At 36.1% G+C, this 15,222-nt stretch overlaps 1 protein-coding gene across 6 annotated transcripts in view; it reads right to left on the bottom strand.

Moving 5' to 3' along the window:
* SBF2 (SET binding factor 2) overlaps positions 1-15,222 on the bottom strand; it is a 199,015-nt gene that overhangs the window by 21,456 nt on the left and 162,337 nt on the right. For 2 of the 6 annotated variants that reach the window (XM_068148006.1, XM_068148007.1), the window contains exons 26-32: positions 11,806-12,004; positions 10,315-10,511; positions 9,020-9,157; positions 8,547-8,642; positions 5,028-5,099; positions 2,001-2,185; positions 1,178-1,354 (exon numbers count right to left, since the gene is read on the bottom strand). In XM_068148006.1, coding sequence (XP_068004107.1) covers positions 1,178-1,354; positions 2,001-2,185; positions 5,028-5,099; positions 8,547-8,642; positions 9,020-9,157; positions 10,315-10,511; positions 11,806-12,004 — 1,064 coding nt within the window. The remainder of the gene's footprint in view (positions 1-1,177; positions 1,355-2,000; positions 2,186-5,027; positions 5,100-8,546; positions 8,643-9,019; positions 9,158-10,314; positions 10,512-11,805; positions 12,005-15,222) is intronic. The other 4 variants (XM_068148008.1, XM_068148011.1, XM_068148009.1 and 1 more) reach the window with 3 other exon arrangements.

Raw genomic sequence — 15,222 nt, 5'->3', positions numbered from 1 at the left:
ACACTGTCTAACTTCTATTGCCCAGGAGAGAAAAACTTAATACAATAAAAACACATTTCCAAGATGACAGATCTGTGTTCTTTCACAGGAATAGAAGAAAATGTGTCAAATCAGTCATAAATTAACTTTATCACAGAAGTCACATACAACAGGACTTAAACCACAGAAACATGGTTTACATGTCACATAGCTAGTGTGTGACATTATGATCTAATTGTGAGCAAGGAGTGATATACTATTACTTTTCCTCTTAGCTATGCTAAAAGAGAGTAACTCTCGTGTTATAATCTCGTTATCTGTTATTAGGACATGTCTATTTCACTGAAGTGACATTCAATTAATTTACCTACACTTATCAACTTGCCAGCTACTCTGTGTTTGAAGATGTTCCCATGATAAAGGACTCAAGGCTTTATGCTCTTTCTACTTCTCCCCTTCCTGAAGAGCATGATGACCAACACAGCAATGGCCAGCTCCTATAGTCTCTAAGGGAAGAAGTGAAGCCATTCCTTGTAGTTTTTCAACAAGTACATTCACTCCAGTTAGAATGGGTTTACATTTACAAAGAGCTGACTTTCCTACATAGTTATTATTTTCAACCTTACAAAGTGACTTCCAGTCTTGCCTTTCTATAAGGGAATATAGGATAGAGAAGCAAAGAAAAAAGTTGAGAGAGAATAGATGAATATACACACAGAGTCCTCTCTCCCTAGTAAACACTTCCCCACATCCCACAACAGATAACAGATGCTAGCTTGTTTGTTAAATACTTGTGCACATGGAAATTCAGGGTGGGAACACATACAAAAAGTAGAATATCAGTTTTAAAATCAAAAGGCTCATTTATTATTGTTGTATACCCTTTTCCTGATTTTCAAAATAGGTAAAATACTAAGCCCCATAAATTTATACAGGCCAGCTCTACTTGTGTATATGTTCCATGTTATAACTATACATTATATTATAAAAAGTGCCTCCCACATTTGTAAATGTTGTGACTGTATTAAAATAATAATGCCTATGTAATGGGAGAATTGATAGCATGCAGAACAATTACAATGAACAGAGAAGAACAGGTGGTTAGAAAATAATAGCTCTGTATCAGAAGAGCATGAAATTTATTTTGTGTGAACAGTACTGCATATAGATTATTAGAAGTACCTGTCATATAAATTACCTGTGGGAACCACTCTGACTCCCCAAGTGCTTTAAGGAATGTTGCCTCAGAATCTGTAGGAATTGTGCTGGGAACACAAGCTCTCATCAGCTTTTTAAAGCTTGCCTTTGTCTGTCGTATGTCACTGAATTCAACAGGAACAAATTCACAATTCAAAGCAAAATCAAGTTTGAATCCCTGTAGGAAAAGGACAACAGCAGATGCAATTTAAAAGTGAGGCATATTTTTCCCTGACAGTCTCATTAAATTTCAAAGTCCTGTTTGCTTTATTGCTAAATATTTCAGCTCCTTATTAAAAATCTGTTCAGTTGAACACCTGACCAAGATAATAAAAATTCTTACAATACTTGCAAAATGTACCATAATGAAGTACTCATCTACTACTTGTAACAGCAGAATGTACTGCACAGCAGTCATATTTTTTGTAGTAACAACAATAAAAATAATAACCACAGTAGTAAAAAACCCCAAAGTTGAGTGATGAATCTATTGAGTTCTTTATACATAACATAGTGTGCTTCCTTCAGGATTTTTAAATCAAGTTACTAAATAACGGAATATCTGTATGGATGATGTACCAGTATTGCAGGATAGTCTATAGAGCAGTTCAATAAAGCAGGAAAAAAAGTAGCTCCCAAATCTAATACTGAGTAATACAGCATTCATTGTTCCACATAAAGGAATAATGCTCATAAGCATATACACCTTCTGCATAGTTATCAGTTGGCCTTATCTAGAGTATTGTTAACTGCTTTGTAAAAACACCGTTATTAAACCCAAGCCAAACAGAAACTATGTTAACATTAAGAGAAAAGGCCATTACCCGTAATTGAGATTTTTCTCCAAATATATAGAGGGCTGCTTGCCGCCTCAACAGCTGACTCTGCAGAAAAGAGCTGCTGCTGTAGGAAGTGCTGTTATCTTTCCCTGCAAGTCTTGCACCAACGTCAATGAATGGAGCCTGAGTGTTGATGAATCGGTTGCTTGAACGAAGACTCGCCCACACGCCTTCATAAAGATGAAAAATGTTTTAAAAATCTCCCTGTGTGAGGTGCTGGAGGTCATAACTATCAAGTCATATACTAAAAGATAATTTGGAAAGTAGCCTGCTTAAGATGTCATTTGCATCCCTAAGGACATAATTAACAGCACATATTGGAAATACACCTTTTCATTAACAGAAATGACTGTCAAAAGCATCCTACTGCACTGTCATTTGACCTAAGATACTAATTAAACACTCCACAGCACTTTCTACTGTAGAGAAAATGGTTGCAAAGATATCAGTAATACAATGAGAAAATAGAATCATAGAATCATATAATCAACAAGGTTGGAAAAGACCTCAAGGATCAAGTCCAACCTGTCACCCAAGACCTCATGACTACTAAACCATGGCACCAAGTGCCACATCCAGTCCCCTCTCAAACACCTCCAGGGATGGTGACTCAACCACCCCCCTGGGCAGCCCCTTCCAATGGCTAATAACCCTCCCTGTGAATAACTTTCTCCTCACCTCGAGACTAAACTTGCCCTGGCACAGTTTGAGACTGTGGCCTCTTGTTCTGGTGCTGATTGCCTGGGAGAAGAGATCAACCCCCTCCTGGCTACAACCTCCCTTCAGGTAGTTGCAGACAGCAATAAGGTCTCCTGAGTCTCCTCTTCTCCAGGCTAAACAACCCCAGCTCCCTTAGCCTCTCCTCACAGGGCTTGTGCTCGAGGCCTCTCACCAGCCTCGTTGCCCTTCTCTGGACACATTAAAAAATTAATCACAACTTCCAAGTAATTAATATCATTGAAGCATATGGAAATGAAATTGCTAGTATTTATTCTTTTCAGAAACAGGGACTAAAATCTGATATATTTCCTTGTTAAAAACATTTTTTGTAAGTCTAACTAGTAAGAATATAATATAATTAATTATTTCAAAATCAGAAACAGGGTAACTTAAAATCTCCCTGTTACCTGGAATTTTTGTGTTCCTTTAGCCCTACAAAAATATAAAAGTATAAGCTACACTGTATTACAAAGAAAATGTATATAGGGATGATCAATTCAAATACTACACTTTAGGATAAACTATTGAAGTATTCCATATTTACTCTTGAAATGCCATGACTAAAATGGAGAAGATCACATTTTTAATTCTCCATATCTAATGGACAATTACAAAAGAAAATGTATTTAAGGAAATTATTTTTAAAAATCCTGTTTCATGATTATATTCTAGCAGGTGTGACTATGGTACAGTTGTGTTAGCAGAGAGAAAGATGCCTAGAAGATCACAGTTTTACAGTTTTAATCTGGCATAAGATCACCATTAGTCTGGCAGCTGGGCATGCATGGTACAGAAATCCCAGAGCCAGCAACAACATGAGCCTGACACAGTGCAATGTGATATGGAACCACAGACTTGCATCTGAAAGGTAGCACAGCAATATAGTCAAATGGCATTGTACCAGCCCAACAACCTCTGTCACTCAAAAGCGTTTTTGATTTGCATGCTGTGCCTTGCTGATGCAGCCATATTGTTATTTCCAGAGGAGGAAATTCCTACAGCACACAGATGTGCTCTGATCTGACCACACTTAAGTTCAGTGATTTCAACGTAAGATAAAGTAGTGATAAACCAGATTGGAAGTAGTGATAAACCAGATTGCCAGGGCCTGTTTAGCACTAGCAGGAAAAAAAGGGCAAGTGGTAAGTATTTCTGTTTCATTTGAGACTGTTTTTGTGTGTCCAGTGTGAGATATGTGAAAACTAGATTTTTAGAATATAAATAGCACTACCTGAAAATCAAATCCCTTAAAGTATACTAAATTTGGTATTTAAGTGGTACTGTGAAATTGTCTAACCCAGTATGCTGTAAATCAGATTATCAAAAGAGACTCTTGCCCATAAATCTGTGAAGCAAGACATCCACAAGAGGCACCAGAAATATCTCATAACAGAAGAAATTTAGATAGCAGCCCCTTGAGGAAAATCCAATAAAATGCATAGTTAACATTACTTGCATAGAAGAAAAAAAGCTGCAGATAACCGTAAAGTTCCACTGACACAGCTCAACCAGCAAAACAATTTGATTCTATTTTTAGAAGCAAGATTATGCTTCTATTAAAGAACAAATCTGTACAGTAATCCTCAACAGGGACTTGTCTGTACAGTTTAGCTTTACTGACTGCCTGTTAGTCTTAGATGTCAGCAAATAAAGAGTAACTCATAATGGTTGGCTCTGAACTTATGAATCGGTAACAGTTCTAAATAATTACAACTTCAAAGAGAGCCAGTTTTGTAAAATACCTCACACAGTTAAGTAGTATGTTTAGTACACATCTCTACTACTACAGATGAAACAATGAAGACTTTAACAAGCAGAAATCACAGCAGACATTTAGTAAGAGAAAAAACTTCTTGGTCATTTGGAATGAAAACAATACTATTTCCAGGCAATCACTAACGCCTGTAGTACATCAACAGGAACAAAACAGGTTACAAATATATATGATGAACATGTTTGTTAGTGATGGGTAACAGTGATTACAAGACATCATTATATTTCTTTTAAGTCTGCCTGTTTAAAATTTTCAGAGGAAATTTTCTACATATCACTCTGCATTGGATAATAAAATTATTAAAGATTAACATGGTGACGTGACTAATCAGTATCACTGATGATGTCATACATTCAGTGATCGAAGAACTCCAAACCGAATCACAACACTGAACCCCAAAATTTTGTTAATGCAGAATCAAGACTTTCTGCCAAGACCACTTTAGCATGGATTAAGATATTGTAGCAGTTACGGAGATGGTAGAAAAGAACGTGCTTTCAGGACACAGAATACAGTACCTTGATGGACTCTTCCCTTAGTTGCTGATTTGGAATTTGAATGAGTGAAACACTTATCTCTGTGCCCAAGCACTGGTAGATAACAGTTAAGACAGAAGGAGGAGGAATGGAATGCACATTGCAGCGAGACACATTGCAGGAGAAAAGAGAAGGGTTACTTATTAATTTTCAAAGATCCAGTATATATTGAATTTCTTTATAACACATGATTTATCAGACAGCACACAGCTCGGTCATCACAAGACAAAACATTGATCAAGCCAGAAAACCAATATAAAATGGGAAGGAAGTACCCATTTATCAAAAAGGAATAATTTTCATTGTCATTGCAGTAGTTTCAAACAAGTAGAATAGCTATCAACAGCTACCAAAACAAAGTGGACCAACTCATTCTGCTGAATACTTTACTGAAAGTATCTGTGCAAATCAAAGTTAGCCTAGTAAAAAATACAGTTTAAAACCCCTGTTTTAGCCTATTTAAAATATGTAATTTGATACAGATCTCAAAATCAGTGGGCAAGAATTCAGTGCTATACATATACAGACATTTTTGAAAGACTGTGTAGAAATATGTAATTTAGGAAAGATGTCCTATCTGTCACACAAAGAGATTTCTTTCACTCTTGGAAAAAAAACCCAACTCCTTTCCACTAGGAGAGCCTTATATGCTTATCAGAAGGTATATTTTTCGCTCAAAAGCCACATTAGCACAAGCAACCTCTTTTAACACAAATATTCTATTAAAACATATTCCAATTAAAACATATTCAAAATGTTAAGGTCTCCTGCTTTTAAAATAAATGTTTGAGTTGAGTTTGTATTAATTATAAATATCCTACTATTTTTCCAAAAGCAAAAAAAAAACCAAAACCCTGTGAAAAATTTTATTCTAGTGAATTACACAACAATGCCAGGTAAGAAGTGCTGTTCTGCAGAACTACACTAGACTTAAAAAGTAACACAAGAAGTGTATTACTTTATTATTGAGTGACCTTACAACTCTCATGAAAGTTATCAACCAAGGCACTACCAAAATAAAAAGGGTCCAGGAATGAAAATATATTATGAAACAGAAGTATTTGGCCAAATATTTCAGAATCAGAAACAACTTAACTAGGCTTTAGGCAAATACTTTGTTACAGTGTTCCAGATGAAGTAATAAACCACACCTGACACAGATAGAAATATTCAGGACAATTGATGAGTCCTGAGAACAATGATCACTTTATAAAATGATAAATAGTACTCAAGCAATGGCACATACCTTTTAACTTATTTTTTTAGGGATGTATATTTAAAAAATACATTGTCTGGCACAAGAACCAGAAAATGTCATTTTCAATTGGTGCATCATAGCTGAACCTGACTTTTGAGCTCTGGTATGTGTAAGAATGAAAACAAGGAAAGACAGAATCCAGAATCAAAACCACAAAAATACTGCTATTGTATTTGGTTTAGTTCAGTGCATAATGCATAGCTGCTTGCTTTCACAAAGTTGTCTTTTTATTTATTTTTGTAACACTGCTTCACACATGAAATAGAAGTAGTTGTGAAAAAGTAGTAAAAACCTTTGCAGTAATAAATCACATGAATCAATGTGAGAACAAGTTTCACAGATTCTATATAATTTGTGTTTTAGAATTTCTTCTGAAAGAATTGTGTTAGCTAATCTAAAAACTACAGTATTTACTTCTCTACAGGGATATATTCCCTTTCTCTATTCTCTTTTACCCTGTCAACTTCTCACCTTCACTAGGGCTCCCACTGTGCTTGTCAAACATTCTTACGTTTCAGCAAAGCCCTTGTGTATCCTGCTGAACTGTGAACAGACTGCAGATACTGGCCTGTAATTACATCTTTCAGATACATAGAGCAGGTGTGGCATCAAGACACAAGATAACTTCACTGCCCTCTTCCTGATTACTGTTGAAATTTAGCCAAGAAATTTCCAACAAAACACATCTGTGATATAATACTGCCTTGAGACTCCTTTTTCTCTTCACTAAGTAGCAACAAGCTCATCCTATCACACCTTCCACAAACTCTAATCTCCAAAACCAGCAGCAGTTATTTCAGTAATCCTTTTATCTTCAAAAGAAAATTTCCATATAGTCAACCAGCAAGTTTATCCTCACTTATCTGGAACACCTTCACTGCTTCTCAGCACCACTTTGCTGTTGACACTTTTGTCCCAGCATGAGGGAATGGAGTCAACTGAATAGAGTCTTCTGTCAGGTACCCAGGATTTTCACTCTTGTGATACAAAGTCAAACTGGGCACAGCCACCAATTTATCTACGATTCTAGACACTTAAGTCCTGTTCTCTTAGGTCCCTATCCATTTTACATATACAATTAAAATCACCAACTTTTTTCATCTCTGTGCATTACAGTAACATGACATAAATAGAACTTTTAGATTCGAAATATGCATATAGAATGATTAACAAAAATGCACAGAATTTTCTGGCTTTTGGTGATCACCATTTAGCTGCTTGTTTTCTCTTCCCCTCTGCTCTGATTCTCATCAAACTTCTCTATATAGCTCTGAGTATTTTCTTTTCGTCTTTCCCTCCTCTCTCTCCCTCCTGCCTTCTTCCTCCTTTCATTCCTCTAATCCTGTCCATCTATTTTGGAAATTTGTAACCAACATTCTTCCCCATACGAAGTGACAGGTTTTTATTACACAATAAAGTAGGTTGAAATTGACCTCAGCAGGTCACAGTTGGGTGTAATTAATTTTAGCTGATGTATAAAAAGGAAAGAAAAGAAACTTAGATGCTGAGAAATTATTGCAAGAGAAGTCTTCAGGACTGAAAGGTAATAAACAATATATGAAGTGTCCCCTTTTGCAAAAAGATTCATCCCTATTCTAACAAGCATATAAGGAATTTGATGCACTAATGTTATGCATATACTATGCATTAAAAATAAAATCATAATAATTTCCTCAGCCTAGAAGAACAAAAGTATTTGAAATCCACTTCACAGAAGGAAAGCTTTTTGTGGAAGTGACACTGATGAACTCTTGTATCTAAGAAGAACTGTTTCTGAAGAATACACTGTATCCCCTTACTTATGATGACTGGCCACACAGCTCCTTCCTTTACTTGAAGTAAAATTATTCAGACAGATTATATGCAATTTTATGAAGCATGAGCTAATCTTCAGTGAAATGCTGGAACAATCTGTAACTGGAAATTCTGAAGTTCATTCAATTCTAACAAATGTTCAGGCTATCTTTTGGATAAATTTAAAATATGTGTGAATCATAGTGTTTAGAAATCTAATTCCTAATTGAGTGCTAACTTTCCAGTAATTTCCAACATGAAACATACTTTCTTTCAATGGCAAGTAAAGGACTTACACAGAAATGTTATAGACAGACTAATCTGTAATTTTTCTTCTGTTGTTTCACAGAGTAATGAATCAGTAAGCAGTGTAATTATTTTTATTTCACTAACATTTTGTTACCATTTTTAATTTCAAATAACAGACTTTGAGAGCTAGTCTTACTAACCTCCTCGAGCAAAGCTATTGGACAGATTTACATCCAAATGTCCTGGCACTACCTGCTTAAACACAGTGGACATTCTTGAAGCCCTTCTTTCAGTGCCTAAAGTCAGCCAGAAAAAAGAATACAAGATTAAAAACTACAGTCTTACTCAGACTACCACTTAATGTAACTGATAAAATCCTCTTTTTCACACAATACAGATAATTCTTGCCCATTTTGTACTGCAGATTTATTTTTTAAGACAGATGCATATACTGGCAACAGTATGGCAAAGTTAGATAAAGCTAAGCAGTATTGTACAATACATGAAGCAAAGCATGCACACTTAGAGAATGGTGTTATTTTACAAGAAAAGGCATGTTTGACTAGAGTAGGCCAGTTACCATCGACTGAATAAGACAAGACAGACACAATCTCAAGTCTTGTACTTCTCTCTAAGACATTGGGAAAAGCACTCTATATAAACAAAGTTTTACCTGGAGACAGAGCAATTGTTGGTCTAACAGTGAGAGTATTACTACCATTCATTTTGCAGTGGACGGATATCACATTCAGGAAGGCTTGAAGGTATTTTTCCTGTTCTATACTGCTTGAGGATTCTAAAGAAGCAGGAGCTAGAGTCACAAGAAGAACATAGTACATTAAAATGTCAGGATATTTGTAAGTACATACAATACTAAAACAAAAAAGCTCAGGTATAGAAAAGCACTGAAAATGCTATGGTTTGTTTATTGAAGGCTCAACAATCCATTCTGGTCCTGGGCCAGATCATGACAAAAAAGTGCCAAGTCTTGATGAGTCAGATTTTTTTCTCAAGTTGAAAAGAAAATTTTTTGAATTCTAGCTCATTGCAGCCATCTCCAGACTTGCTATAGGATGACAATGTAATAGCTGCTTAAATCAGGGTTTGGTATCCTTACCATCAGAGTCAAGATTTGGAACAAGAGGTAAGAGAGCCAAAGAACTAATTAAGCATATTTTAACAAACCACAGCAGTAACTTTTAAGTAGTTTTCCCCAGTGATGATCCTATCACATTCTATGCTGGAGACTAATAATCTAATTAGTTGGAGATGGCAAAAGAAATTTCATGGTAGCCCTGTTAAAATTAGTATCTAAATAGCCCTGATAAAATGAGTGTCTTGAATTTGAAGCACAATTAGGAGGTGATTAGAAAATGTATATGCAGGAACACACTGTTTTTGTCTGACAAAGCTTGAAGAAAAACATTCTCTCCTCAGCTCTAAAGAAAGGTTCACACAACCAGAAATCCACCTGAACAATCTCTGGGTCTCTTAGTCCTTGAAGCAATGCTGCAAAAAGTCAATTTATGTCTTAATAATCTAGTTAACAAAAGGAAACGAAATGTCTAAATGCAAGCATAATGTCCTTACCACTTGAACTTTTATTTTGTGAAGAGTATTGTGTGTGGTTTAGGAAAGACAGATTCAGGAGATGACCAGCTTGACTTACATGAAAGTCTGTTATTGAACTGAGCAGATATTTGAATTAAAGATGGTGGGTAGTAACATCCTGAGGAAAGTCTCCATTTTCTTCACAGTTTAAATAAACTGTAACTTCAGAAGCTAATGTCTGACAGATAGTTACTGTAAAACAGATTATTTACTGCCTAATATATGGCTGGAAGTATGACAATAGCAACATAAAAGACATTCATATCCTGAAGCTTCTGATTGAATCATGTCACTGCTTTCTCCTACTAAACAAGTATTTCACAAAAATACTTTAAAATCCCAGCTGCAGCACCTCACCTGTAGTATGTGTGTTTTGTGATTTGAAGAGGCCAACCACACCTTTTCCATGAAAGCCTCCAGATCTTAGCAGGAGAGTACCGTTTTTAGTATTCTTCCAACAGACAACTGGTAGGCGATTGTGACGGTAACAGCGAGCAACTCTCTGCAGACTGCTGTCTTGAACAGACTGAGGCACTACCAGAAGTCCAGGGTAACTTGCATTGTCATAAGGGTGAAAGAATTGAAAAACAACACATTTTAAACAGCAACAACAAAAAAAGAGTCCTAAAATTACAAGCTGGATATACATCTGAATGATATACACCTCAACGGTTAGAATTATTTTTTACTTAGTAGTTCTCATTTTTGGTCCAATCCTAGCAAATACATTAATTTGTACAGAAAACTGCATTTTAAACTCAACTTTAATTAAAAAAAGTATTAAGAATATCACTAGTAGCTTCTTTTCACTGAAGGTTATATTTTGGTAGTATTTTCCTCCTCAGCATACCTTTTATTTGCCACTATAACGAAACTGTATTTTTCAGCATGACAAGAGAGAATTTTGAGGTATGCAGATGATGCAGTAGTTTTGTTTGACACTTGTATATGAAATACAAGAATTGAAAGGAAAGAATGTTAATTGCCTCAAGTAACACAACTAAAACAATACTTTTTTGTGCATGTCAAAATACATTTAAATTTTAGTCAGATTACTTGGAACAGCATGTTTGAAATGGTACTTTAAAAAACACTACACTGAGAGATTAGGAAATTTACTGATACCTTTAAATAAGAAATAAATACCTTAAAAAGGAAATATAAAACCCAGAAAGATGGTAGTGAAAGAAGGATTCAACCAATTCTTTTCTATTCCAAAAAAATATTCAAGTGCCAATTTGATATTAAGAAGAAAATTAAGACGAGGAGCGTGGCAAAACTATGCTTACTGAACAGCTTTGTTCCTCTACCACATATGCTGTGCCTGTATATTTGGATGTTTGACTGCCCTTATACAAAATCAGTGTACATAAAATTCACCATCTACTGCTTAAAACACAGTAACCAAACTATTATGGCACTAGATAGGAATTTAAATACTGAGATTTGTAATCCACTCAATCTTTAATTATCTACCATTGCTACAGAATATTAAAACCTGGTGGTTTTAGATGAAGAAAGAGTTGTCTGCATAATGTTCAAAGCAAGCAAAAAATGTACAGATTTAGTGCCTTTATCTGCATTATACTGAATTATTAGTCTGTTACTCCAGATAAGTCACAATCATCTTTCTGGACCTTCTCTGGACCTTCTCTGGGTTTTCTCCAGCCTGTCCACATCTTTTGACAAATCTGAATGGAATACAAGTAAGTTTAAGATCACTGGTTGAACACTCCTACTGTAGATAAAAATCTTCTCAGACCAAGTTGCTTAAATGGATGCATCACGTGGTATGTGTGTGTTAGGTCATCTTCATTTTCAACTACTAGATTGAATGGGTAAACTCACCTCCTGCAAAGTGAATACATCCTGTTCAGTGCAGTTATTCTTAAGTATTCTGTTTTTGAGCGAGAAGAGTTACTACTGATGGTCCCTAGTCCCAAACGTTGATAGTCTCTGAAACAGGCTCTTTCCACCAATTGCTCCATTGTTGATTTTTCTGATGCTTTCAGGGTACCACTTGTGTGCAGCTCGCTGTCATCTGAAACTGAAGTTCAAAATCTTAAAGACTTTGCTATTGGGTAGGTCAGCAGTTACACAGGAAATGATGCCATTTTCTTCTTACAGTTACCTACTGCACTTGTAGCTGGCATAGCTGACAACTCTCTCACCAAAATACTGGGAAAAATTTATCTCAAATATTCAATTTAACTGAGGCAAAGGCAGTTCATCTTTATTTCAAGAATTTATGAACACCTCTTAAACTTAAAACTGCTACACAAAGATGTACACAAGACACACCAACGAAAATTATACATTATCAATTCGTTAAACATCCAAGGTTAAGTGGACCTTGCAATTCTTTTGAACTTCAAAAGATGCGACCATCTTTTTAAGGCTTGGTTCCAATTAAAAAATGTTTGTGTGTCATAATTTCACAACAGATAACTGTTGGTTTCTTAATGCCTCAGTTTCAATGTCAAACAGCAACTTTCTTCAGCTGTGCACATCAGCTGCTCTTTCCAAAGCAAAACAAAAAAAATCTTTAACCATGAGAGATAAAAACTGTATCACAAGTTCAAACTACAATGAAATTCAAGTCAAGCAAGTTCTTTGTACAAAACCTGCCACCCGCTTGTTATTGACACTTCCAACTATTTCCAAATACCTCTGAAAGCAGATTTACTGCTCTCAGCATGTATCAGTTACTTGTTAACACCTTAAGCATTGAAATATATGCACAAAGGAAGTACTGCTTCATGTATGAGGCACTGAAAATAAAGATGTAAATTTCAGACAAATTACTAAAATTGGAAATTAGAACTCTTTAAGAAAAAAGATACTATTACTATTTTACTGGCAGAAGACAACATTCAGAATTTACAGGAGTAGAACCCATACACATTTTCATTAGTGCACCTTAGCATAAAAGCAATATGAATAATTTTCATGCCCCTGCACCTCAAATGAAACCAACAGTTGCCTATATTTAGAACAGAATTTGATGCTCCTTTCCCCCCCCTTTTTTCCCCCCTTTTTTCATATTTATTATTATAAGAGAGAAGATGGAACACGTTCACAAACAAGAAGTGCCCTAATGAGAAACAAGTTGAAACAAATGAGATTGAATTGATTTTATATTGGGGCCTGGATAAACTTCGAACGGAGAGCTGTAAGTGACTCGCATTAAGATGAGGGTGCATTTTTCAAAATATTTTGTCTAAAGCTTTTTTTTCTCATGAAAGCAATATACTGGTGATCAGAATAAAAAGGTAAGAGATTATAAAAGCTCACATAAATGTCATCATACAATCCTAGGATGGCTTAACCTGAAGATGAAAATGTTTTGCTGCCTGAAGTTTAGAATAATTTTTTAAACTGTTGATTTTGAATAGAGGAGGATTTTGCCCCTATTTCATTCCTCCTGAGATATGACTGTTCGTACATGTGGGGTTTACAACCTCCTGCTTCATAGGGCACACCACTGTGACCACCGAGAAGAATTTAGTAGTCATGAGATTCTAAATTCTGAAATTAAAAGATGGGTGGGAAATGGAGGGAAATTAGATGTTCATTAGCCACAATCAGAGTACTGTGCCCAGTTTTGGAAATCACATTTCAAGTTACATATGAACCAAATAAAGAGGACTTGAGAAAACCATAACAAAAATGAGTAGAAATATATCAAGACTGAAAGAACTTTAGATGTTTGATATCCAGAAAAGAACAGAGTAATGAAATACTACAGTTCCCCATAAACATATTAAACATTGCAATCGGAATGATGGGAATCTTCTCTTCTACATTTGTATAGTGGCAGAATAAGTGGTGAAGGCCTTAAAGTGTGGCAAGAAAATATTTAGGTGTGAATATCAGAAAGCAGCCTGTTTTTCTCCAGCTTTAAGGATGGTTAAAGCATTAGTACAAATTGCCTAGAGTTGTGGAACATTCATCTTGGAAAGCTTCTAAGAAAAAGTTAGGTAAACAACATGGAAGAGATTAAATATGTTGATTTTGCCTTGGGGCAGAGAGATAGAGTAGATGATCTCCTGAAATCTCTTCCAACCCTATCATTAACATTTCTTTTTAAGATACTGCATCGCCTGCTAAGGATAGTTCCTGTTTGCTCCATTGCTGGTAAAGCTGCATAGTTCCCCATACTACAGTTTTTGAGACTTGCAAACAAAAAGCCATTCAAAGCAGCCAATACTGCAGTGATGAAATACCAAATTTCCTGCAGTTATTTTACTCCAAAGCAGAATTACAGTTGTTGTCAGTTGACTGTACCTGGTGGCACAGTGTCAGTGAGGGAAGAAAAGAAAATGTCAAGGTTCTGAACACCACACATATTTCCAGTCAAAGTATCTCAAAAGTATCAGGTAGAAGAGGCTGGTGAGAGGCCTCAAGCACAAGCCCTATGAGGAGAGGCTGAAGGAGCTGGGATTGTTTAGCCTGGAGAAGAGGAGGCTCAGGGGAGACCTTCTTGCTGTCTACAACTACCTGAAGGGAGGTTGTAGCCAGAAGGGCTATCAGGCAATCAGAACCAGAACAAGAGCCCACAGTCTCAAACTGTGGCAGGGGAAGTTTAGACTTGAGGTGAGGAGAAAGTTCTTCACAGAGAGAGTCATTAGGCATTAGAATGGGCTGCCCAGGGAGATGGTGGAGTCACCGTCCCTGGAGGTGTTCAAGAGGGGATTGGACGTGGCACTTGATGCCATGGTCTAGTAGCCATGAGGTCTTGGGTGACAGGTTGGACTTGATGATCCTTGAGGTCTTTTCCAACCTTATTGATTCTATGATTCTATGACAAGTCTCACAATTCAATTCTTCACACTTCTGTTAGAGAATGAAACAAATTATTACTGCTAATGTAACACCTGTGTTCATGGAAGAATGTAGTTGTTGTACATCAACAATGCAAAAACTCACTCTTCACTGTCATGGGAAGTGGGAATACACAAGTAGAATTGTACTTGGTGTCTTTAGATGAAGGAGATGCAACCACGCAGGTACTACTAGCAGAATCGCTTCTGACCCAAAGAATCTGCAGCATCAGAAGACATACTAATTCTGCACTTGAGGAATTTGCTGGACATTCAATTAAGAACATTATTTTTCAGCGCTGTAAAGGCATTCTGTATTTTGTAATCCTTTCTTTTTTGCCTTTTAAAATCCACTTTTATATGGAACAGAAGATGACAATCAGTGGTTTTTAGCTTTCCTGGAATGGCCTTCTTCCATTTTGGTGACAACAGAGACAGAACA

Source organism: Melanerpes formicivorus, unplaced genomic scaffold (assembly GCF_026170545.1).
Source record: "Melanerpes formicivorus ecotype bairdi unplaced genomic scaffold, bMelFor1.0.p_v2 SCAF_16, whole genome shotgun sequence".
Lineage (NCBI taxonomy): Eukaryota > Metazoa > Chordata > Aves > Piciformes > Picidae > Melanerpes > Melanerpes formicivorus.
This window is presented reverse-complemented; position numbering and strand designations above follow the sequence as displayed.